At 40.9% G+C, this 18,620-nt stretch overlaps 4 protein-coding genes across 13 annotated transcripts in view; 3 read left to right on the top strand and 1 right to left on the bottom strand.

Annotated features, from left to right (window-relative positions):
• Positions 1-1,189: 1,189 nt before the first annotated feature.
• Positions 1,190-2,489, top strand: LOC105667385 (Acyl-CoA binding protein 1). The gene is made up of 3 exons (XM_012359158.2): positions 1,190-1,802; positions 1,891-2,005; positions 2,094-2,489. The coding sequence occupies exons 1-3, from the start codon at positions 1,788-1,790 to the stop codon at positions 2,231-2,233; spliced, it is 270 nt and encodes an 89-aa protein (XP_012214581.1). The 5' UTR covers positions 1,190-1,787; the 3' UTR covers positions 2,234-2,489.
• Positions 2,490-2,581: 92 nt separating this feature from the next.
• Positions 2,582-9,547, bottom strand: LOC105667383 (dnaJ homolog subfamily B member 6-B). 5 transcript variants are annotated; one of them, XM_012359152.2, is made up of 8 exons: positions 9,325-9,547; positions 6,118-6,225; positions 5,854-5,963; positions 5,384-5,494; positions 4,418-4,594; positions 4,068-4,332; positions 3,885-3,974; positions 2,582-3,528 (listed from the first exon to the last, which is right to left on the bottom strand). In XM_012359152.2, exons 2-8 carry the CDS (start codon positions 6,180-6,182, stop codon positions 3,366-3,368), a joined length of 981 nt encoding a protein of 326 aa, XP_012214575.1. In that variant the 5' UTR covers positions 6,183-6,225; positions 9,325-9,547; the 3' UTR covers positions 2,582-3,365. The 5 variants fall into 5 exon arrangements, with proteins under 5 accessions (XP_012214575.1, XP_012214578.1, XP_012214576.1 ...); XM_012359155.2 differs by lacking the exon at positions 9,325-9,547 and adding an exon at positions 8,963-9,274; XM_012359153.2 differs by lacking the exon at positions 9,325-9,547 and adding an exon at positions 8,947-9,273.
• A 337-nt stretch (positions 9,548-9,884) lies between these two features.
• On the top strand, positions 9,885-11,952 carry Arpc4 (Actin-related protein 2/3 complex, subunit 4). Its single transcript, XM_012359157.2, has 4 exons — positions 9,885-10,159; positions 10,386-10,712; positions 10,792-10,962; positions 11,066-11,952. The coding sequence occupies exons 1-4, from the start codon at positions 10,157-10,159 to the stop codon at positions 11,069-11,071; spliced, it is 507 nt and encodes a 168-aa protein (XP_012214580.1). The 5' UTR covers positions 9,885-10,156; the 3' UTR covers positions 11,072-11,952.
• Positions 11,953-12,336: 384 nt separating this feature from the next.
• LOC105667409 (nuclear factor 1 B-type-like) overlaps positions 12,337-18,620 on the top strand; it is a 29,649-nt gene continuing 23,365 nt past the window's right edge. For 3 of the 6 annotated variants that reach the window (XM_012359196.2, XM_067355061.1, XM_067355060.1), the window contains exons 1-2: positions 12,337-12,460; positions 13,347-14,727. In XM_012359196.2, coding sequence (XP_012214619.1) covers positions 14,647-14,727 — 81 coding nt within the window. In that variant the 5' untranslated portion in view covers positions 12,337-12,460; positions 13,347-14,646. Of the gene's footprint in view, positions 12,461-13,346; positions 14,728-14,755; positions 16,503-16,522; positions 17,906-18,620 lie in introns of those variants that run through there. The other 3 variants (XM_012359197.2, XM_012359194.2, XM_012359195.2) reach the window with 3 other exon arrangements.

Genomic DNA, 18,620 nt, shown 5'->3' with positions numbered 1-18,620 from the left:
ACGAGTTTTTTTTTTTGCAGCGACGCGACGTTTGATTAAACAGTCACATTCTGAAATGCAGTAACGATTGTATATCGTGAATAGCCAGTTAGTTGTCAAGGGTAAAAATACCGCAATACGGCGCGGCCCGACGGTGCAACGCGCCGGTATACGACGGAAATGGTCGGCATTGCGCTCCACATCCGACACGGGAGTTTATTCGTTTCTTCCATTTTTCTTCGTTGCTACGACAAGCTGGGAAATCCGAGCTTTTTCTTGCGGTAGTAATTCTATAGCGTTGTTTGCGCAATCGGACTAACGTCACGGCATTTCCTTCTCGTGCTATCGATTATTCATAATTTTGTGACAAGTGTTTACTCGTGTGCAATTATAGAAGATTAACGATTGGATCCTTTTACTTATAGCTCCGATAGCACGGTGTATTCAGGTCGTCTGCATCCTTAAATCGAATCAATTTTTCAATGCACATATTTCGAGCCGACTCGTCAAAAATTCGCGTATACTTTATTGTATTCTTTATATAAGCGTTGATATTTTTAAAGCGTTGATATTTTTAAAGTCTCAAGTACATATTTTAACATATAAACGCGAAAGAGAAAGAAAGACAAAAATAATGAAATTGCAAATTTTGTTATGTAAAGTATTCGCTCAAACGAGTATCACCTTTTTAATCAGCGAAGCGTGGCGCCAGTATGCTTTCCAGGGGAAAAAAAAAACATATTTTATCATCCACGATGATCGTGCAAAATTGTTTGAAACGTAAATAGAATATTTGACGCGTATATTTGCGTACAATTTACATAAAATAATTTTAAAAAAGGACATTATTTTGATTCAGTTTTGTGGACGAAATAATTTGACGGAATGTAAATTCATATTAGAGGAATGTAAATCCGTCATTTTCCTATGTATATGCATTATGCAGATATGCAAGCTGCTGGACAAATCCTAATGGTGGATTTGCATGGCATTCTTGGAGGAATAAAGAGGAAACACAAAACTTGATTGGCTGCATAATACAATATCGACTTAATGTATGAAATCCAAAGCGCCGATTGGTCGACACTGCCAACTTCTTATTATTTGTTGACTTCACCGCGTAGATTGCAGTTTACGTTCAATAATTTACTGCGTTTATGCTCAATCGATGCTGAGGGGAACGTTAACCGCATAAAGCAACTTTCATCATCATGTCACGTGAATCATGTTGATAAAGATTAAACATTATTTTGCAACACACTTCTCTTCGTCACTGCTTCTGAATCATCGAATCCGAACGGAAAAAAATTTATCTACAATATAATCTTACAGATGCATTAATCAACACATATTGAGTAATGCCATTTTTAACTTTTTATCGCAACAAGTTATTTTTGAATAATCGTAATTTTGAAATGTATGCAAAAACATTTAGACAAATAAAAGATTTGACTGTGTAATTTATCAATTATATTAATGATGTTGTATTGATAATATTAATATCAGTCATTTCGTCTACTAAGATGCCGGTATATTTTTGCATGGTTTTAAGAGATGAATTAGCGAAAAGTATCGAACCATTTATCAATGGTTAGGTCCGCTCAAAGGTCAGCAATAATTATCGCGTTAAAAATTCACCGCTGCGTGTAGCTGAGCTAGAAGACCACGTATGCTACGTACGGCCACGTAGTGTTCGCCGCAGTGCCTGTCGATACCGTTCACACAAGCGTCATAACCTCTCGTACGATCTTTTCTCGAGATCGCATTATAAACTTTCGTGGGAGAAACCATACTAGCATCTTTCTATCATGTCGCTGGACGAGGTAAGGACAACGTTCAAACTAATTTCCTGTCGGCATGAGAAATAATATCTTTTATAAAACGATCATAAAAATGCGTCACTTTTCTCAGAGATTTGATAATGCGGCCACGGCAGTAAAAGAACTGGCTTCGCAGCCAGCGGACGAGGATTTGCTTGAATTGTACGCGTTGTACAAGCAAGCCACTATCGGCGATTGTAACACAGGTGCGTTTTCATAAAATTTCTGCTCACTACTTGTCGCGTGTATTTATGTACAATTTCAATGACTTTTTTTTCTAATCTTTCTGTTTAGAGAGGCCAGGTATGCTCGACTTCAAAGGGAAAGCAAAATGGGACGCTTGGAACGGTAAACAGGGCCTGGGACAAGAAACGGCGAAAGAGCAATATATCGCAAAGGTGGAGGAGTTAATTGCCTCACTTGGAAAGAAGTAGTTAGTTCATCGTCAAATGTGTGCGTAAATATTCGCGTGTGATCTAGCTGGATTGCTTACAAATTTTTCATTTTTCTCAGAAAGCACTGCACACGCACGCCTAAGATTATATATTGCGAAGGCGCTACAATATAAAATTTTCTATTGTTTAGCAGTTTACAGAGCAGCGTACATTTGTATAACTTACACTCTTTTTTTTTGCTCTTATGAATTTTGTATCCATTTTGTTACAGTCATTATAAAACCACTGGCATATACCTTTGTTAATTAATTTCCTCTCTTCGAACAATAATTTGATCTTTGCCGTTTGCATAGTCCCACATTGAAGTTTTATATTGACTTAGTATGATTAGTGTATATTAATAATGTATTTCTATAACATTTTTCTTATCATTATATATACATATGTAAATAACTAATCGAAGGAAATCGACACAAGATTGAAGACGGTCTTCTAACACAGTTTCAACGCTGTTTCAGTGTGTACCTAGCTAGAACTTAAATCGGTAAATAATGCTAGCCAACGATAATAAAAATACGCAGCGACGAAAAATAAATTATACTATTATTAACCGAACACGACGTGCATAAGGTGTTTTTATTACTTTGAGAAATCATGAGTTTGCGTCAGTTCTGTAATCTAGTGATACGTTTAATTGAAAAATAAGTTAGCGAACGGCGAATGTTACATTTTACAGTTATGTGATAGACAGATGTTACTTGTAAATTGTTTCGCGGCGTAAGCGATACGCTATCACGAGCACCTAACTTAAATTTAAAATTGAATTTCTTTTACAAAGCTAAATCATTCAGTGATAACGGATAGCGAGCCGCTTTGCTTTAAAGACCGAAAAGCTGACAAATGTTTTGTTTTTTGAAATAAATTTGAATTTCTTTTTATTCACCGAACCGCGTAGATATGTCAAATCTATCAATAATCCGTCTCTCCCTCTTGTATATATTCATAGATAAATCGGCAATACTTTTACTTTGCTTCTCGGATTTCCATATCGGATTAGTGGACAGTGAACAGCAATAGAATGAAAATTTATCCGTGTGAATTCTGTCAAGTATATCAGGAGCGCACACTTGTCGACTTGGATATATAAGGAACTTGACAAGAGCGAAGCAGCTTATTTCCTCTTACTTCTATCGTGCTTCTTACTCGTGAGCAGATGATGACGCGTCTTTACTCTGTTAGCTTTTAGATGGTCGCAACTGGACGCGTTGGTGTGGCCCACTGTGTTATCGTTGACGTTCTCACTGACTTGACGACTCGTGGATGCTTCGTTGAACCTAACACACACATAAACAAACGAGATGACGGAAAATTGAAGCTTGTAAGAAAGTGATTCGCTCTTGCTTTATGTAAATTCCAATTATATAATGCTCCGATCACTCGGGCTTAGAGAGCCTATCTCACACTATCGTCGATTCTCAATATCGATCGCTAGGCAATGGCGTTATGAGCGTTTGTCGACTGATGTTATATTTTCGACGAAACGATCGAAAACTACTGCGAGGGAGGGAAGGAACTGGAGATACCAATGCGGATACCAGGTACTCGTTTACAGATGTTCGACAAACGTGACGACAGGAATTTCTCAATTGCCGAGGAGAGATCGAGCGAATAAGATGAGTTTTAACTGTACGTTATTGATTGTGGCACGCCGTTCACCGTCTTCGATTTCAGTACATCATTTTCGTAAGACATTATCGTTTCTTTTCCATTTTCATAAACTCTGTAACAAAAGGAAAATCAGTCAGAAGGAGTGCATTGTGCAATAACGCTATTAAAATCTTCTTGCTAATTTCATTAGTCAAGTGAGACTTACTTTTTGGTCGTAATTTTCTTGCCGTCGATAAACCGAGTCGACGTACTAGTGCGTTTCACAGCAGTGCCGCCGCTCGCACCATCGAAACTGGCGAAGGAACCGAAAGAGGTAAAGTTTCCTGCGGTGCCGGCGTTCTCCATTAAACCGTCGAACGGTAGACGAAAGTCGAATCCGAAGGGCCCGAAGAAAGAAGTGCTTAGACTATTACTAGTTGGATGACCGTGTCTCGCGCCAGCATTTCTCCGTAAGCCACCATCGTGAAAACCTGTAAAATTCAACGATCAATAGTTTGGCGCACTTTTTTACAGATACATTTTCGCGATTGCTCATGTATGTTGCGTGTGTCTTACTGGTGAATAAATTTTCGAACGGTATGCCGTCGAAAAATTCTCTAAACACTTCCTCAGGATCTCTGAAGACAAACGTGCCGCCGAAGTGCGGATCAAAGTCGTCCCCGTGGCGTCGTTTGGTTCCGGGCATCTGGAGGCCTTCCTTGCCATATTGATCGTAAACGCGTCTCTTCTTCTCTGAAAATCGCCAAGCGAAATGATTATCATTTCTACGTCGACTCTTGATCAAGCAGCTATCTCTCCAATCTGCGTGTCCAAAACCCAAGCGAGGCTTCCGCAAGGCTTGCCAAAAGTTAGTCCAATATTGACAATTGAAATATATACAATGCGAGTAAAAGTCTCATAGAAATTACAGAGACTTGTTGCTCGAGGATTCATCTTGTATCGCTTCAACGTCGATTAATATATCGCTTAGTTTAGCTTATACTACGGTATGTTGGATCTTTCACGAAGAATGTAATTCCTTCGATCGAATCGCAATTTGCTGGTTGTTAGCACACAATAGAATGCAGGCAAGGTTAACTGCGGCGCGTGGTTATTTGGCTAGATAAGGGAAAATTTACAAAATTCTTCCACTTTCTCAAAAAAAAAAAAAAAAAAGATCAAGGAGGAAGTGAGCAATCAAATGTGTATCGCATTTCAGTGTTTGTACTCGACAAAGTCATTCCAAGAGGGATATTTACAAATTATAGAGATTCACACACTAGCAAAATTTTCGTAAGTGTCTCCGTAATGCAAGGTGCAAGTCGAAGTTGTCGAATTTCGAATATTTCAGCCTTCTCGCGTTGCGTTAAACGTTCCGTTCAATCGGTGACATTTAAATTTGTTTTCGGAAGAGGCGGAGAAGAGACGCGAAAAAACTTGTAACACAGTATCAAAAGGCAAGTGGAAAAAAAGAAAAAGAAAAACTGCAGTACACAATGCTTTGATCACTCTGCAAATCGTATCTCTCTTTTCAAATGATACCGAAGTAACGCTGGAAGGGAGAATCAAAGAAACTCCGGAAGGTGAATCCACGGCCGGGCCTCGACGCCGCCTTCTGATACAAGCGCTGATCGTAAGTGCGTCTCTTCACATCTGGAAAGATTTTCTATATCGCCCCGATCTTACGTACAAAATTATGCATATAAATTTCTCCCGTCCGCTCGTTTCTTTTTCGAATCTCTCGACAACTACAATCTGCAATCTATTATTCTTGGTAGGAGCGTGTCTTTATTACGCTGACGCTTCGGCTAAAAACAAAGCATTGACCTCTACGTTAATCCTACAATTCAGACGCTTCTACGTATATTTCATCAAGACATTAGATATGTATGTGTTTCCAGGATATCCGGTTGTCGTCTTAACGATTGAGAAAGTCATTTTCCGAGTGATACGAGAAACCACAATGTCCTGGATCGGAATAGATTATCGCTACTATTACAGCGCGGGCTTACCATCGCTCAAAACTTCATAAGCTTCTGATATTTCCTTGAATCTTCTATTCGCCTCTTCCAAATCGTCCGGATTCTTGTCCGGGTGCCATTTCAATGCCAACTTTCTATACCTGCAAAACGAAATATGCCGGATGTTGCGTTAGTCGAGCCTGTTAAAAATACGACCGATCGCGAGCGGTCGCTTTACCAGATTTACCGCGAGTCATTCGCAGTGACATGCGAATCGTAATAAATAGACCAGCTAATGAATAGATTCGAACTTACGCCTTTTTGATATCAGCGCTGCTAGAATTCCGCTGTACTTCAAGCACTTTGTAGTAATCGACCATCGTTCGGCACGTTCGAGTGTGGAGTCGAGAATTAGGAAACCACCTGTAGAACACAATGCGAATATTAGTTGATGCGAGCCAAACGGATTTTAACGAGCAAACGCGAGTGTGCGGAAAGACGTACGGTCGAAAGTCTAATGATATTATTGAACACCGCCATACTTCCTGGATGCGTTCGAAGCGGTGACGCGATAGTCTTGCATTAATGTTATGTTAACGACAATTTCTACTTTGGTGATATTTTTTTTAATATACGGCCGGCGATGCACGGCTGCGCCACGTGTATATTAACAATTTAAATTGGGGACAAATAAAAATACGCAGGCGCTGTCGCTATCGTTATCGCAGCCGCTATCGCTATCGCTATCGATCTTTTCGCTAACGGCGAACGCTACGCGACGAGCCGCGTGACGCGGACGCGCCACAACGGAATCGCGGCGGAAAACTAAGCGTAAACTCGCAAACCGACCACCAACGAAATTGCTAAAGTTAGCCAAGTCGACTATCGAAAATAGTTAGCAACACAAGTGGTGGAGGTCATTACGATGCCAAAGTACGCCGGTTTGCTACCTACCGGTTTTCACGTATCAATCACCGCTAATTAGCGCTCGCGAATTAAACGACGTGGAAAAAAAAAAAAAAAAAAAAAAAGTAACGCGATGCACGCGTCTGTCTGTCGCGCGATCTCATCGCGACTTCTTCACTGACGTAACGTTCGGCGCTACTCTGATTAATCGCTGATACTACTTTTGCTCCTTCGACTGGATCCGCGCCAGATTGAATTATATACATGCACCTTTTGTTAGAAGAGATATCGGCGAGGCGAAGCGGCATGAACGCGGGGTCTGTGCGAGATGGAAGAGCGTGCATGTACACACCTTGTACTTCGATGCGAAGCACTTGTGTGACTCACGCTACTTTTGGATTTGATTTTGGTCTACCTACGCTGCCTACGCGTATAACACGCGTGTGTCTCGCAGGTAAAGACACAGCGAGTGCGCTCGTCATCGCGACGTGGGTGCCCCGCTACGTAACCAAGCGCTGCGACGTAACTGCGAATTTCATTTTATCTACGATATTTCATCTACACTTCTATTCTTGTTGTTGTTTCGTCCTTCGCTATCATTATCGGTGAAGTATTCAGTTTCGTCAACTGCTTCTTAACGGATTTTTCTTTCGCGCGAAACGCAGCGTGATATTTCGCAACGCAATGCCGTTGCGAATTTTGTCCCGATATTTAATTATTTCTATCCTTTATTTTATCGAAGTTTTTTGAGTTTCGCAACAGTGCTTCGACAGACTTTTCTTCTTTACGTAAGATACTTAACGTTATATCTTGTACGAACTTTGCCACATATTTTGTTTCGTCTCGATAATTTATCTACATTTCTATTTTTGTTATATTTACCGTTACTATCGTTATTGCAAAATCTTGCGAATTACGATGTTTCAGCGGATTTTCTCGGTGTAAAATACTTCATGTTTTGTAGGAAACGCCTCTCAACCGAGCAACTTTCTAATCGATCAAACTTACGAAGGCTGATCGGAGACGGAAACGCGTCCGCAAATATATTCGTCAATTTGAAAGAGGGTACGCGTTCGCGGGGAGAACGAACGAGAGGGAAGCGATTCTGGTGGGCGTTCTTATGCTCTTACAGGGAAGTGTGACGTCAGTTTTACATATTTGGCCAGAGAACGACATATCGGAGGAAAAGGATTTCGCGCGGTGTCGCGAAAGCGTGTCCTCGCTCGCGCGAATCTTTCCGCGTATTGTCCTCGATTCAGGCATACAATTGCATCCACGTACATTAGAATTAGCGCGTTACAATCATATCATCATCGTGTATCTATTATTGTAGGATTACAATGCAAAAATGTGTAATTGTGACTTATCTAGCAATTTATTGAATATTCATACTTGACCGGCATTTGCACGAAGGCAAATATATTCAATGTATACCCACGTTTCACACGATATCATTATTTCAATTCAATTTTAGCTGCACAAACAAACGCGTGAACAATAAAGAGAAACTTATGGTGACCAGCTTTAGTGTGTCAGTATGTCACGTTGCAAGAGATCCAACAGACAGAATGAATTGTTTATATTTAAGGCATACGTATTTTAAATTTATTTTTAAATTTACACTCTATACAGCATAAAATAAAAAAGTTATTTTTTTAGATGTAATTCTATGGATAATGATTTAATCTGTATAATATTAAAAAATTTTAATACAGATTTCTAGCAAACCAGTGTGATATTCCAACACATTGTCTTAAATGTTTCATTGTTTCTCCTTTGAATAACGTTGTGTATCTCATGTTCCAAAATAAAGAACTTCTTCAAGGGTAACATGGAATTATAAGCGATTCGTCAAATGGATTGCTCGCAGTGTTTCTTTTGATTCTACAATATGACAGCCTAGAACTCAATGTTATTGCCCTTGACGTCAGGTATTTTTAGTTGCAAAACATCAAGGATGAAAAATTTATACATAATTTTAAATAAAAAATGTGATTTTTAAAATATACTGCACAGAGATCTCTATTGTGGGAGAAGGTTTAGTTTGATTACGATAAAACATATTATTATTGCAACATGGTTTAACGTTAACAGTAAAATTAACGGAAATATAGATCAAGAGCAATCAATGACCCTTGATAGATTCCTTCCGCGATTCGACAATTCAATTTAGCATCTAGGACACACTCAACGGTGATAACGGCGAGACGAGGTTTCGTTCAACGCTCGATAACGTACCTGTGTTAACGCTTACCCGGCTCACAGCTCGCTGTGACGCGCTTTATCAACTGGAAGCGACGTACTTGTTTCTTTCGTGCACATTTCAACTGGTCACGCTGATATTTAACGACGTTTTGACGAATGATACGGAGCGTACGTACTTCGATGCCTACGCATGTGGCTGTTAGCTGAGGTTTAGTCGTTCCGTACGCACGATAGCTTGACGCATCCACGCGAAATAACGCTTTTCTTTGAAAATTTGTTCGCTCTTAGGAGCTTTAGATGTGCACGAACGGGAAAAGTTCGTAGCCAAAATGCAGATAAAAGTACGTAACAGCTCAACGATGTGTTTCACAATTGCACGACACTTTATTATAAGTTATTCTTGAAACTCACCGAAAATGGCTCCTATCTGTAGCACGTCAATCGCCAATCGCACTCGTCAATCGATTTTACGGTCAAAAGTAAACCGTTTTGTTTTCCGATCAGAAAGAAAGCACACGTTCGCGGACAAAAGTGTGGAGAAACGCGACAATACTGTGAAGTAGCCTCAAACAAAGCTCAATACCAGTCACGACTTTTTTTTTCAAATGTTGGTACACTCGGCGTCATGTGTGCTCCACGTTCAGGAGTTTGCCACTTCTCGAATGCGTCCTATCTAGATATTCGTACATCGTGATTTAAGTTAGCAGTAAAGACCTCTTTTGTAATAATTGTAAACTATAATCCGAATTTTTTTGTCCAAAATATGGAAAAAAATAGCATCGTCCGTAGAATGCTAAGAGCAATTTTCTGAAAAAAATTATAAAAATTGTAAAATCTGTTATTAGGTTTAAAATTTGGATTATATCGAGTTTGATTAATCAGAACAAAAGGAATATAATTTTCTTTCTCCTGATTGGTCAAGTAACTTGCAATTTTGATGCAACTTCTGATATAGGCTTTAGGCCGGCGCGGTCAAAGGCTTTATCGAGTTTAGTCAACGAGGGCATGGATGTGCACGAACTCGAATAGGGTGGATCAGGCTAGTTGAATCGGTATCGACTCATACGACGGAAGAGTGGAATCGGAGCAGAATTCTTCTGCTCAATGAGCTGTCTCATGTTTTTTTTCGTGTATCTTTGCCGAATTGGATAAATCAGTGAAAAGCTTGACAAGTTTTTAAAAGCCGACTAGTCAATACGAATGCGAATGTCATATCGAAACTTGTGACTTATCTTCTGCAAATATGGCAAGTTACTTTACGCAGATATATTTTGATTGACTGGCTTATAAAATTTTTTCTAGCTATACTAATTCCGCAAGATTTAACAGAATGTGTGGAGCTAGCAACTTTTACAATGACTTGTAATCTTGAGTCAAAATAGCTTTTTAATTATTAATATTTATATTGAGTCTTGGATTTTTCCCAGCTACTGCCTTCTTTCATATTTATGTTTGTCTTAATTTCTTTGCAGTCGGGAACACTAAAGCCCTATTTGACAGCAGTCAGGCGTACACTAACCGCCGCTATGTGCCTGGAGAACTTTTCCTCCCAAATCGTGGAGAAGCACAACAAGCCTGAAGTGGAAGTAAGGGCGAGCAAAGAATTACTTCTAACGCCTATTCTGATAAGTAGGAATGACAAGGAAAAAGTCTTGATTGAATCTAGTGTAAACAGTATGAGAATAAGTATTGCTGTAAAACAAGCAGACGATCTAGAAAAGATTCTCTGTCATAATTTCACAAGATTCATGACAATGAGGGCCGAACACTTTATGATACTAAGAAGGAAACCAGTAGAGGTGAGTAGTTGAAAGCTTATTGTTTTTTTCAAGCATTTTTCAAGATATATTGATTATAATTTTGTATAACTTGTTTTAGGGTTATGACATTAGCTTTTTAATCACTAATATTCATGTTGAGCAAATGTACAAACACAAGATAGTAGATTTTGTTATTCACTTTATGGAGGAGATTGATAGAGAAATCAGCGAGATGAAATTATCGGTTAATGCTAGAGCACGTATATGTGCAGAGGAATTCTTAAAAAGGGTGAGTATCAAATTTCTGCTTTTTATTAATCTCAACTACTTACTACTTTTTTACTCTATAGACATGATATTGTTCACTCAACATGTATGATTTTCTTTTTCAGTTTTAGTCTGTTTGTTGTGGACTATTATCAATATATCGATAATTGGAAGAATCTGGGCACATAGCAGATATATTGTCTATTGGAGTTATTATACAACTTTTAACGGCAACTTTGAGAAAATTATGCCACTGAGACGTTTTTATAAAATATCTAACGATGTGTCCTTATCCACATGTCACTTAGATCATTCCATGTTAAATGAAAGTGGATAGTGTAAAACGCTGATGTTAGAAAGTTGTTTCAAAGTTTGTTTTACAAAAATTCAGGCAATATTACAAATGAGAATATTGTTTACACTTTTGTTATGAAACATTCTTAGACTATGCAATAAGATTTGTATTAATCTGATCATTTACACATGAAGGAAGAATATGATATGTATGGGTAATCAAGTAATACTAAGTATAGCTAGTTCCCAGTAACTCTACGAACTCGAGTATGAAAATTCAAATCGTATCATTTGACATGGAATGATTCATTCATTTTTATTAATGTTTGCTAAAATAAAAGTTCTTAAAAAAATTGAGATTAGTAAAATCGATATACATATTGTAACTACTTATAATTTCAAAACAAGTATTATATATCGCATTTATAATTATCAGAGGTAACCAAAGCTATATCATTGTGAAATTGCTTTATCAACTTGATTCACAAATTTTATTAGATACTGTTAAGTCATTATGAGTGTTTCATGACTTTTGAATTTGTATACCTTTTACAAATTTTATACGTCTTGTAACATTTCTATTCGAAATAGCATAGATTCAAAACAGATTAATCAATGTAAAATATGATTTAGCGAAATTCGTTACTTCAAAGTTTAAAAATCTTTGTATCTAATACTAACAGATAATTTAATAAATATGCCATTTACTTTTTTCTAAGATCTTACATTTTTATTCCGAAAAAATTAATCAAAAACGCACATCTTTAAAATATTTTTAGTCCATATTTGTATGTCATATACATTGTATGTTTATTGTATGTATAAAATTGTATGTTTGGATCGTTTATATCAATTGACAGCGGAATCATGTAGTTTTCGCAAGAAATACCCAAAAATTTCGACGTGTATCCTCAAATTTTAATGAAGATTTAATCATAATTTAATGATTTTTTATGTCTGTCACTTTTCTAATAAAAAATAAATGTTATTATTAATAAAAAATAGGAAATCTATAAAAAATCAAAATAATGATAATTTATTTTTATTTGGGAAATATATCGAGCAGAAACGCCTTGATAGCTGCAATCTGACTAACGTTACGGACGCCTCCAGAACTGCGGAGTCGGTCACGTTCACGATGGTTCTCTGTAAATTTCTCTTCGTGGTAGGGTATCTCACTAGCGGTGGTATATGACCAGTCGATCGTCGATCGTCAGTGGTGATTCGTGAGTTTTCCAATTGCGAGACTATGCAAATTTTCCCTCCTCAATTTCTATCAATCTTTCTTGTGTGAACTATTATTATATTTTGTTTTTCTATCTAAAGAAACAAATTTTATTCCAATTTCTAATAAATTCTATGTATGAAGTTTGAGAATTAAAGATTTTTAACTTTCAATATCAGCTATAAAAGAAAATCAATCAAAGTTTCGCTTACGGTGCGATGTGACATCGATAATAGCGCTGCCGCTTATCAGCATGCAAATTATCTTAGAAGATCTAGTTTTACCTTGAGAAAAGCATATATTTTAACTATAATGTAAGAAGTGCATTGATAAAATCGGCAAATTAAAGAGTTATTCAATGTTATTTTGATTCGGAACTATCGCAAACTCTCACAGGAAGCGTGAAATTTTCGAGGTCCATGCTACAGACTGTCGAGTTGATAGCCGTATACCCAAAAATACGCGAGATTGTCGCTGCATCGACCGTCGTGCTGTACAATCTTGCGCTACGTCCTTGCTCCGTTAATACATGCAAGTCGAGAAATCGTCGAGAATTGTAATCGAGAAATAATCGTGTCTCGTTTTTCTCAATTGTTGTCTCAGTTTCGCGTCAATCGTAATGTTTCTATATAGCTTCGTCTTTTTCCTTTTGTCATAATCGTCATTCCTCAAGGATATTTCCCGCGTGTATCAGAGTTAAATATTTGTGTTATATATCTACGTGTCAATATTTATATATTTTAAAAATGTATATATATATATATAAACTTTAATGTGCCAATTCTCAGCTCGCTCTCTGTGATTTTATTTTTACGCAACTCGCACACACGCTGCATCATTTTTCAAATCCGTGATCGATTCTTTCTAATTCGTATCTTTCTTCTTAGCTTTCCCGTTCCTCCGAAATATCTCGCTATATCTCGCGGCGGACTGCACTCTGACATCGAGTTTGCGCGACGCCGTGCGCTTTTTACGCCGACGCTGACGCCGACGCCGACGCCGACGCCGACGTCGACGCAGCATTCGTGGTTTGGAGTCGACGTAGTCCGAGGCCTGGCGTCTTCCGATCGGGCGCAGGAAAGCTAGCAGGAATCGAGTCATTGCTGCCGTTGTTGTCATTGTCGTTGCCGTACTCGTCAGCGTGCTCGTCGATGTGACAAGAAGGATAATCACAGAATTGCGCGGCAAGGGAAAGAAGAACAGACACGCAGTATCACAAATCAGGTAACAAACTTCCGTCAGCAGTCAGGACCATACATTTAAAAGAAGAGGGAGCGAGAAATATACAGAAAAAAGAGGAACTCGAAGTTAGAAAGGGAAACTTTGGAAACATCCCTAAGGGCGCTTCCGGAAGAAAAAGAGAGACGCGGAAAATAGCGAAGAGTGAAAGTTGGAAGGAAAAAAGCGAGAGGGAGGGAACGTGAGAGAAGGCAACGGAAGAAGGGGTGACGGAGTGTGGGGGAGAATCGCGAAACTGTGCGGGCACACACAGAGGAACACAGAGAGAGAGAGAGAGAGAGAGAGAGAAGAGAGAGGAGATCCGAAATTGAAAAGTTCGCAGCTGTGGCTCGTGCTTAGGTAGGATGCGTGTGCTTGGGTGCGGCGTCTCGCCACCACCCGACAAACGACAGTTTCGCAGCGTCGATAGCGTCCGTAATACTGTCGCCGACGGCAAACCCGTGAGAACATTTATCGAGAGCGCGGCAGAATCGTTCGCGAGAGTTAGCGCGCTCGGCCGAATCGCCAAGGACGAGAAAAGCGACCGGAGATCACCGCGGGGCTTGAAGATACGCCTCGAACGCATCGCACCGTCCGGACGTCGCCCGGTCACGGAAGTTCGTCAAGGAGAGTCGATTCGCGCCGCGTGTCCCGCCGTCGAGAACTCGCAAGGACGATTGTACAGTGTCGTCCGCAGCGTTGTTTCTTCAGCGTCGAAAGGTGCGCGATCGTTCAGACGCCTCGACAACGGACCTTGCGCCCGTGCGAATTGAGTTCCGTTTTCACCTCATCCGGGTACAAGAGGTGACAAGTCGCCGTTGGATCTGTTGGACCCGTTCAAGCGCGCCGTGCTCAGGTGGACAACGAGGACGTCGAGCGGCGTCGAGCGATATCAAGCGACGTCGGACAGCGGCGGGGTCGTAACCGGCGGCTCCAGCCCGGCTCTCAGACACTACGTCCGGACTACTCATGTTCATCCCAGACACACTGAGAAGCTGCATGGTGGAACCAGATGTCTCGACTTACCTGCAGGCTCCTTCCGTCGGACAGGTGCTTAGATTTTAGACACGCTTGCTTCGGCCGCGCTCTGTACGCCTCTCTCGTGAAAATCATTTTGTCAGCTTGCACGTGCGCCTCTTCCGCTGCTGTTTATGCCAATTTGATTCTTTTCTAGCAGTAATTTTCAATTTACATATTTTTAAATACAATAATAAAAATTGCAAAACACGTAGAATATGATTGAGTTGCCGCGCGAGTACAAAACACGCGTTTCGAATGCTGCGCGCGCTTCGTGCTCCGTCACGCTATTTATCTGACCGATTATTCCTATCCCGAGATGTAGGTATAAATACGCGTGTAGTATAGATAGTATAAATATATATATATAAATCTTGTCAGGCAATTTCCACACAATATGGCTATGATTTCCGCGTCGAAGATCGTTCGAAAATTGTGAAAAAAATTTTCCTCTCGTCTCTTCGATGTACATATTTTTTTCTTGACAAAATTTCTTTTCTTTTATTTTCTCAAGAAACATTTCTCATCTAATCAGATGAGAAAAATAACTGCTCGTCAAACCATACTTGTCTGTTTATCACTCCAAATTTTCAAGATCTTCTTCGAAGTCGATTGTATCAAGCAAGATCGCATTATTCAATGAAAGATATGAAAAAAAGAAACAATTAAACGTTAAAATTGAGAAAAAAAGACCCGGGTGAAACAAAGAAGATGGAAATCGGCTGGCGGCAGCATCGCGTTAGCGTCGGCGTCGCGTTGCGTCGCATCGCGTCGGTTCGAGGGCAAATCTAGTAAGCTAGGACAGGGGCTATTAATAACTGTTTAGGGTGCCGTACCTGGCCGCCGCCGCGCGGTGCCGTCCGCGTCTCGATACGCGCGTCTCGACGACCGGCGTCTCAGTGTCGTCGCGACGACCGACGTTGTGCCCGCCGTTCCGCTACCGACGACGCGGGACTGGGTCGCGAATCTTGGCGAACAAATCGCGCGCGCGGGCTCGAGACGCGGAGATCGGGATCCGAGTAGCGCCCACTCGTCGTAATCGCGCGTTTAACTCGTTAACAGCGGGAACGACTCGGGAGCGGAGATTTGTAGCGCTTGTAGAAGAGATCGCTCCGCCGTACTGCCGTCGGTGCCAGCGCGCTATCGCGCCTCAGCCTCACTTTCGGAAGCGTCCGGCCCGCATCCGCCGGAGCTTCAACGTTGAAATGGCGGTGCGGCACTCTTCTCGCAGGAATATGGGAAAATTATATCATGCGCTTTATATAGAGCCAAATGCTTGACCAATACGGATTCGCGCCTCTGTTGGTCTCACTACTCGAATTCGCGTAGGCGGACGGAGTGTGTTAAATTTATGTTTCGGTCCCGCTAATCGCGTATCGTTTACGTCTCCCATGCAAATCCGATCGGTGCATTCTTGCGACACGCGCCTCGAATTCGCGCTCGTATGATGCGTTGTTGTACACCGTAAAAAATATCTGCAGTGACTTTCGCGATCTCTCCATCGCTCAATTGTTTACTCGCAACTGTAATAAACGGGTGAATTGCAATTTTCAAGAGTTTTTCCCGACCGCCGGTTCTGTCGGCAAGAATTACGTTACGTCGAGATGTTTCGTCGGTTGTGACTCGTGGACCTTTTCGAATGAGTTCGCGCCACGCAATATTGCGCGAGTAAGTACAGAAGAGGAAGAGGAGGAGAAGGTGAAGGAGGTGGAGGAAGAGAAGGAGGTGGAGACGGTGGTGGCGGAAGAGAAGAAGGCGGAGTTGACGGACTCTAATTTGAGTTCGCGAATCGCTCGTACCTGACAATGGTACGTTTCCCGTGTGACCATCGTTTTCCGGGAGTGATTCACTTTGCGCTTCTTCCTGCTTGGCTGCTCGTCGGTCTTTGGCATGGATTTTCTCGCGTGAAAAGTAACTTATAGTAGAAAAAAAAAATAAAAAGAAAGATTAAAAGAGAAAAGAGATACAAGGACACCTTTGGGAATCATTTTAGCTTTCGCTTGTCACTTCCCCCAAGTATATCCCAAAAATTTGTCGCGCGTGTCACACCTCCAACGTGTTTTTATTCTCGCCGCGATGACGAGAGTGTTTAACGTTTCTGATTTTTGTTGGTCTCTCCGAAAATAACAGCGCACGTACACACATATACACGGATGGACGCGCAAACGTACAAAGGCGTGTCCGTAAAACGTCCGTAAGCGACGGTCTCATCTCCCAGACGCGCACGTTTTCTCGCCGTTTTATCCGCACGTACATGTCCATTTCGTTTCGTTCGCTATTTCGCCCGGTAGCCACGACACACCTGACGCCCGTCCGATGTACAAAGCCGTGGAGAAAGGAGCGAATGTATACAGACACACACACACACACTTCTCCTTCTATTCCCTTTCCTCTTTCGTCGACTCGTCGCGCGCGAACATCTTAAGGACTCTTAAGGACGGCAAAGTTCCTTGGCGCTTTGGCGATTAAAATTTAGATCGCAGCGACTTCCGTCGGGAAAAGACTCTTTCGTAAAGCGACTTATAAGCGAAGTCTCCGAGGAGAAATTTGGAATTTCCTTCGAGAGCGAAAAAAAAAAAAAAAGAAACGTCTTCTCGTTCCTAAAATTAGGGATACCGCTGCAAGAGGATGGTTGATCGCTTAATAAACGCCGCGGCAGCTCCACGTGGTAGCGTTGGTAAAAGTTACGCGCCAATATCGCGCGATTAAGTAGAGCGCGGCCAATACGCGCGTGGACGCGTGGAGCGCGCGTTTGCGGGGACAGTGTCGCGGGCAAGATTCCCGGTGCGTGTTGGCAGCGGCTGCGACGTGGTGAGAAAAAGTGGAGGATAAATAGACCTATCGGATAAATTGGAAGGCACGTGAGAGAGAGAGAGAGAGAGAGAGAGAGAGAGAAAGAGAAAAAGAATGCGCGTGCACGCGAGTCGAGGACTAGAGCTCGAGGGATACGACTTTTGACTCTCGCGCGCCTGAAACGTCCGTACGAGCCGCGCGGATGCTAAAGCTCGCGGGGAAGCCGAATCGCTTTCCCGGGAAACAAATCCGTTCGGTACGCAGATGAGGCCGCGAACGATCCGCAACTGTGTGCGAAGTGGAGGAGTATCGGGATCTTCGGAATCGTTACCGCTGTTTCTGACAGCTGGACGCTGACAAGAGGGACGGACAGACGGTAGTGCGCTACAGCAGCTGCAGTGTTTGCGAATACTCGATGGTTCGTTTGTGTTCTTTAGCAGTTTATTCGTAGCTTTTTCAAGCTGTACACGACACGGGCAAATTCTTATATTTACTATGAATAAGAGGAAAAAAAAAAAAAAAATGAAGGCGAAAGGAGAAAGAGCGAGAAACAGAGGAGGAGACGGATTGGTGGAGAGGCGAAAGCAATATTGAGTTTGATCTTGTATCACACAAATCTTGCCTTAACCAATACTGTATCCAGCACTAACAATAAGTATTCATGTTCATATCCAATACTTCAGTATGTTCCGTTCGGTATGTATTATACATTCGGTGAATCGTAAAAATAAGTTTCATTTAACGTACAAAGATAAAACGTAAATCCAGTATAAATGAGCAAAAGGGGGAAACACTATCAAAGTTTACGATAACGAAAAAAAAAAAAATTAAGTAGAAAATTCTTGGTATGAGAAAATACGTTGTGTGCAATGAATGCATTATAAATCACTCAATTATCGGTTAATATTTTTGTTATAATAAGTAGATTTTTCCAATGGCTACATTGTAATTTTATCAAGTCTTCTGTCGAGAGAGAGAGAGAGAGAGAGAGAGGGAGAGAGAGAGAGAGAGAGAGAGACGTCCATTCACAGAGACAAACAATTTATTTAATTTTTGTTTTCAGACGATTCAAATAACAAGTGCTTACTTGTCAAATGTTAATTGGTTCAGTTTTGCCATGTTTTTCGTGTTAT

Source organism: Linepithema humile, chromosome 5, assembly GCF_040581485.1.
Source record: "Linepithema humile isolate Giens D197 chromosome 5, Lhum_UNIL_v1.0, whole genome shotgun sequence".
Lineage (NCBI taxonomy): Eukaryota > Metazoa > Arthropoda > Insecta > Hymenoptera > Formicidae > Linepithema > Linepithema humile.
Note: the sequence above shows the minus strand (reverse complement) of the source record. Positions and strands in the feature narration are given on the sequence as shown.

Bases quoted from the DNA above. Each gene is read 5' to 3' on its own strand.
- LOC105667385 (XM_012359158.2), top strand. The intron at 2,006-2,093 runs GTGCGTTTTCAT...CTTTCTGTTTAG, and splicing joins TATCGGCGATTGTAACACAG to AGAGGCCAGGTATGCTCGAC.
- LOC105667383 (XM_012359152.2), bottom strand. From the start codon at position 6,182: ATGGTCGATTACTACAAAGTGCTTGAAGTACAGCGGAATTCTAGCAGC. The intron at 5,964-6,117 runs GTAAGTTCGAAT...TTCGTTTTGCAG, and splicing joins AGCGCTGATATCAAAAAGGC to GTATAGAAAGTTGGCATTGA. The intron at 4,333-4,417 runs GTAAGACACACG...TGAATTTTACAG, and splicing joins GTTCGAAAATTTATTCACCA to GTTTTCACGATGGTGGCTTA.
- Arpc4 (XM_012359157.2), top strand. The intron at 10,713-10,791 runs GTGAGTAGTTGA...AACTTGTTTTAG, and splicing joins TAAGAAGGAAACCAGTAGAG to GGTTATGACATTAGCTTTTT.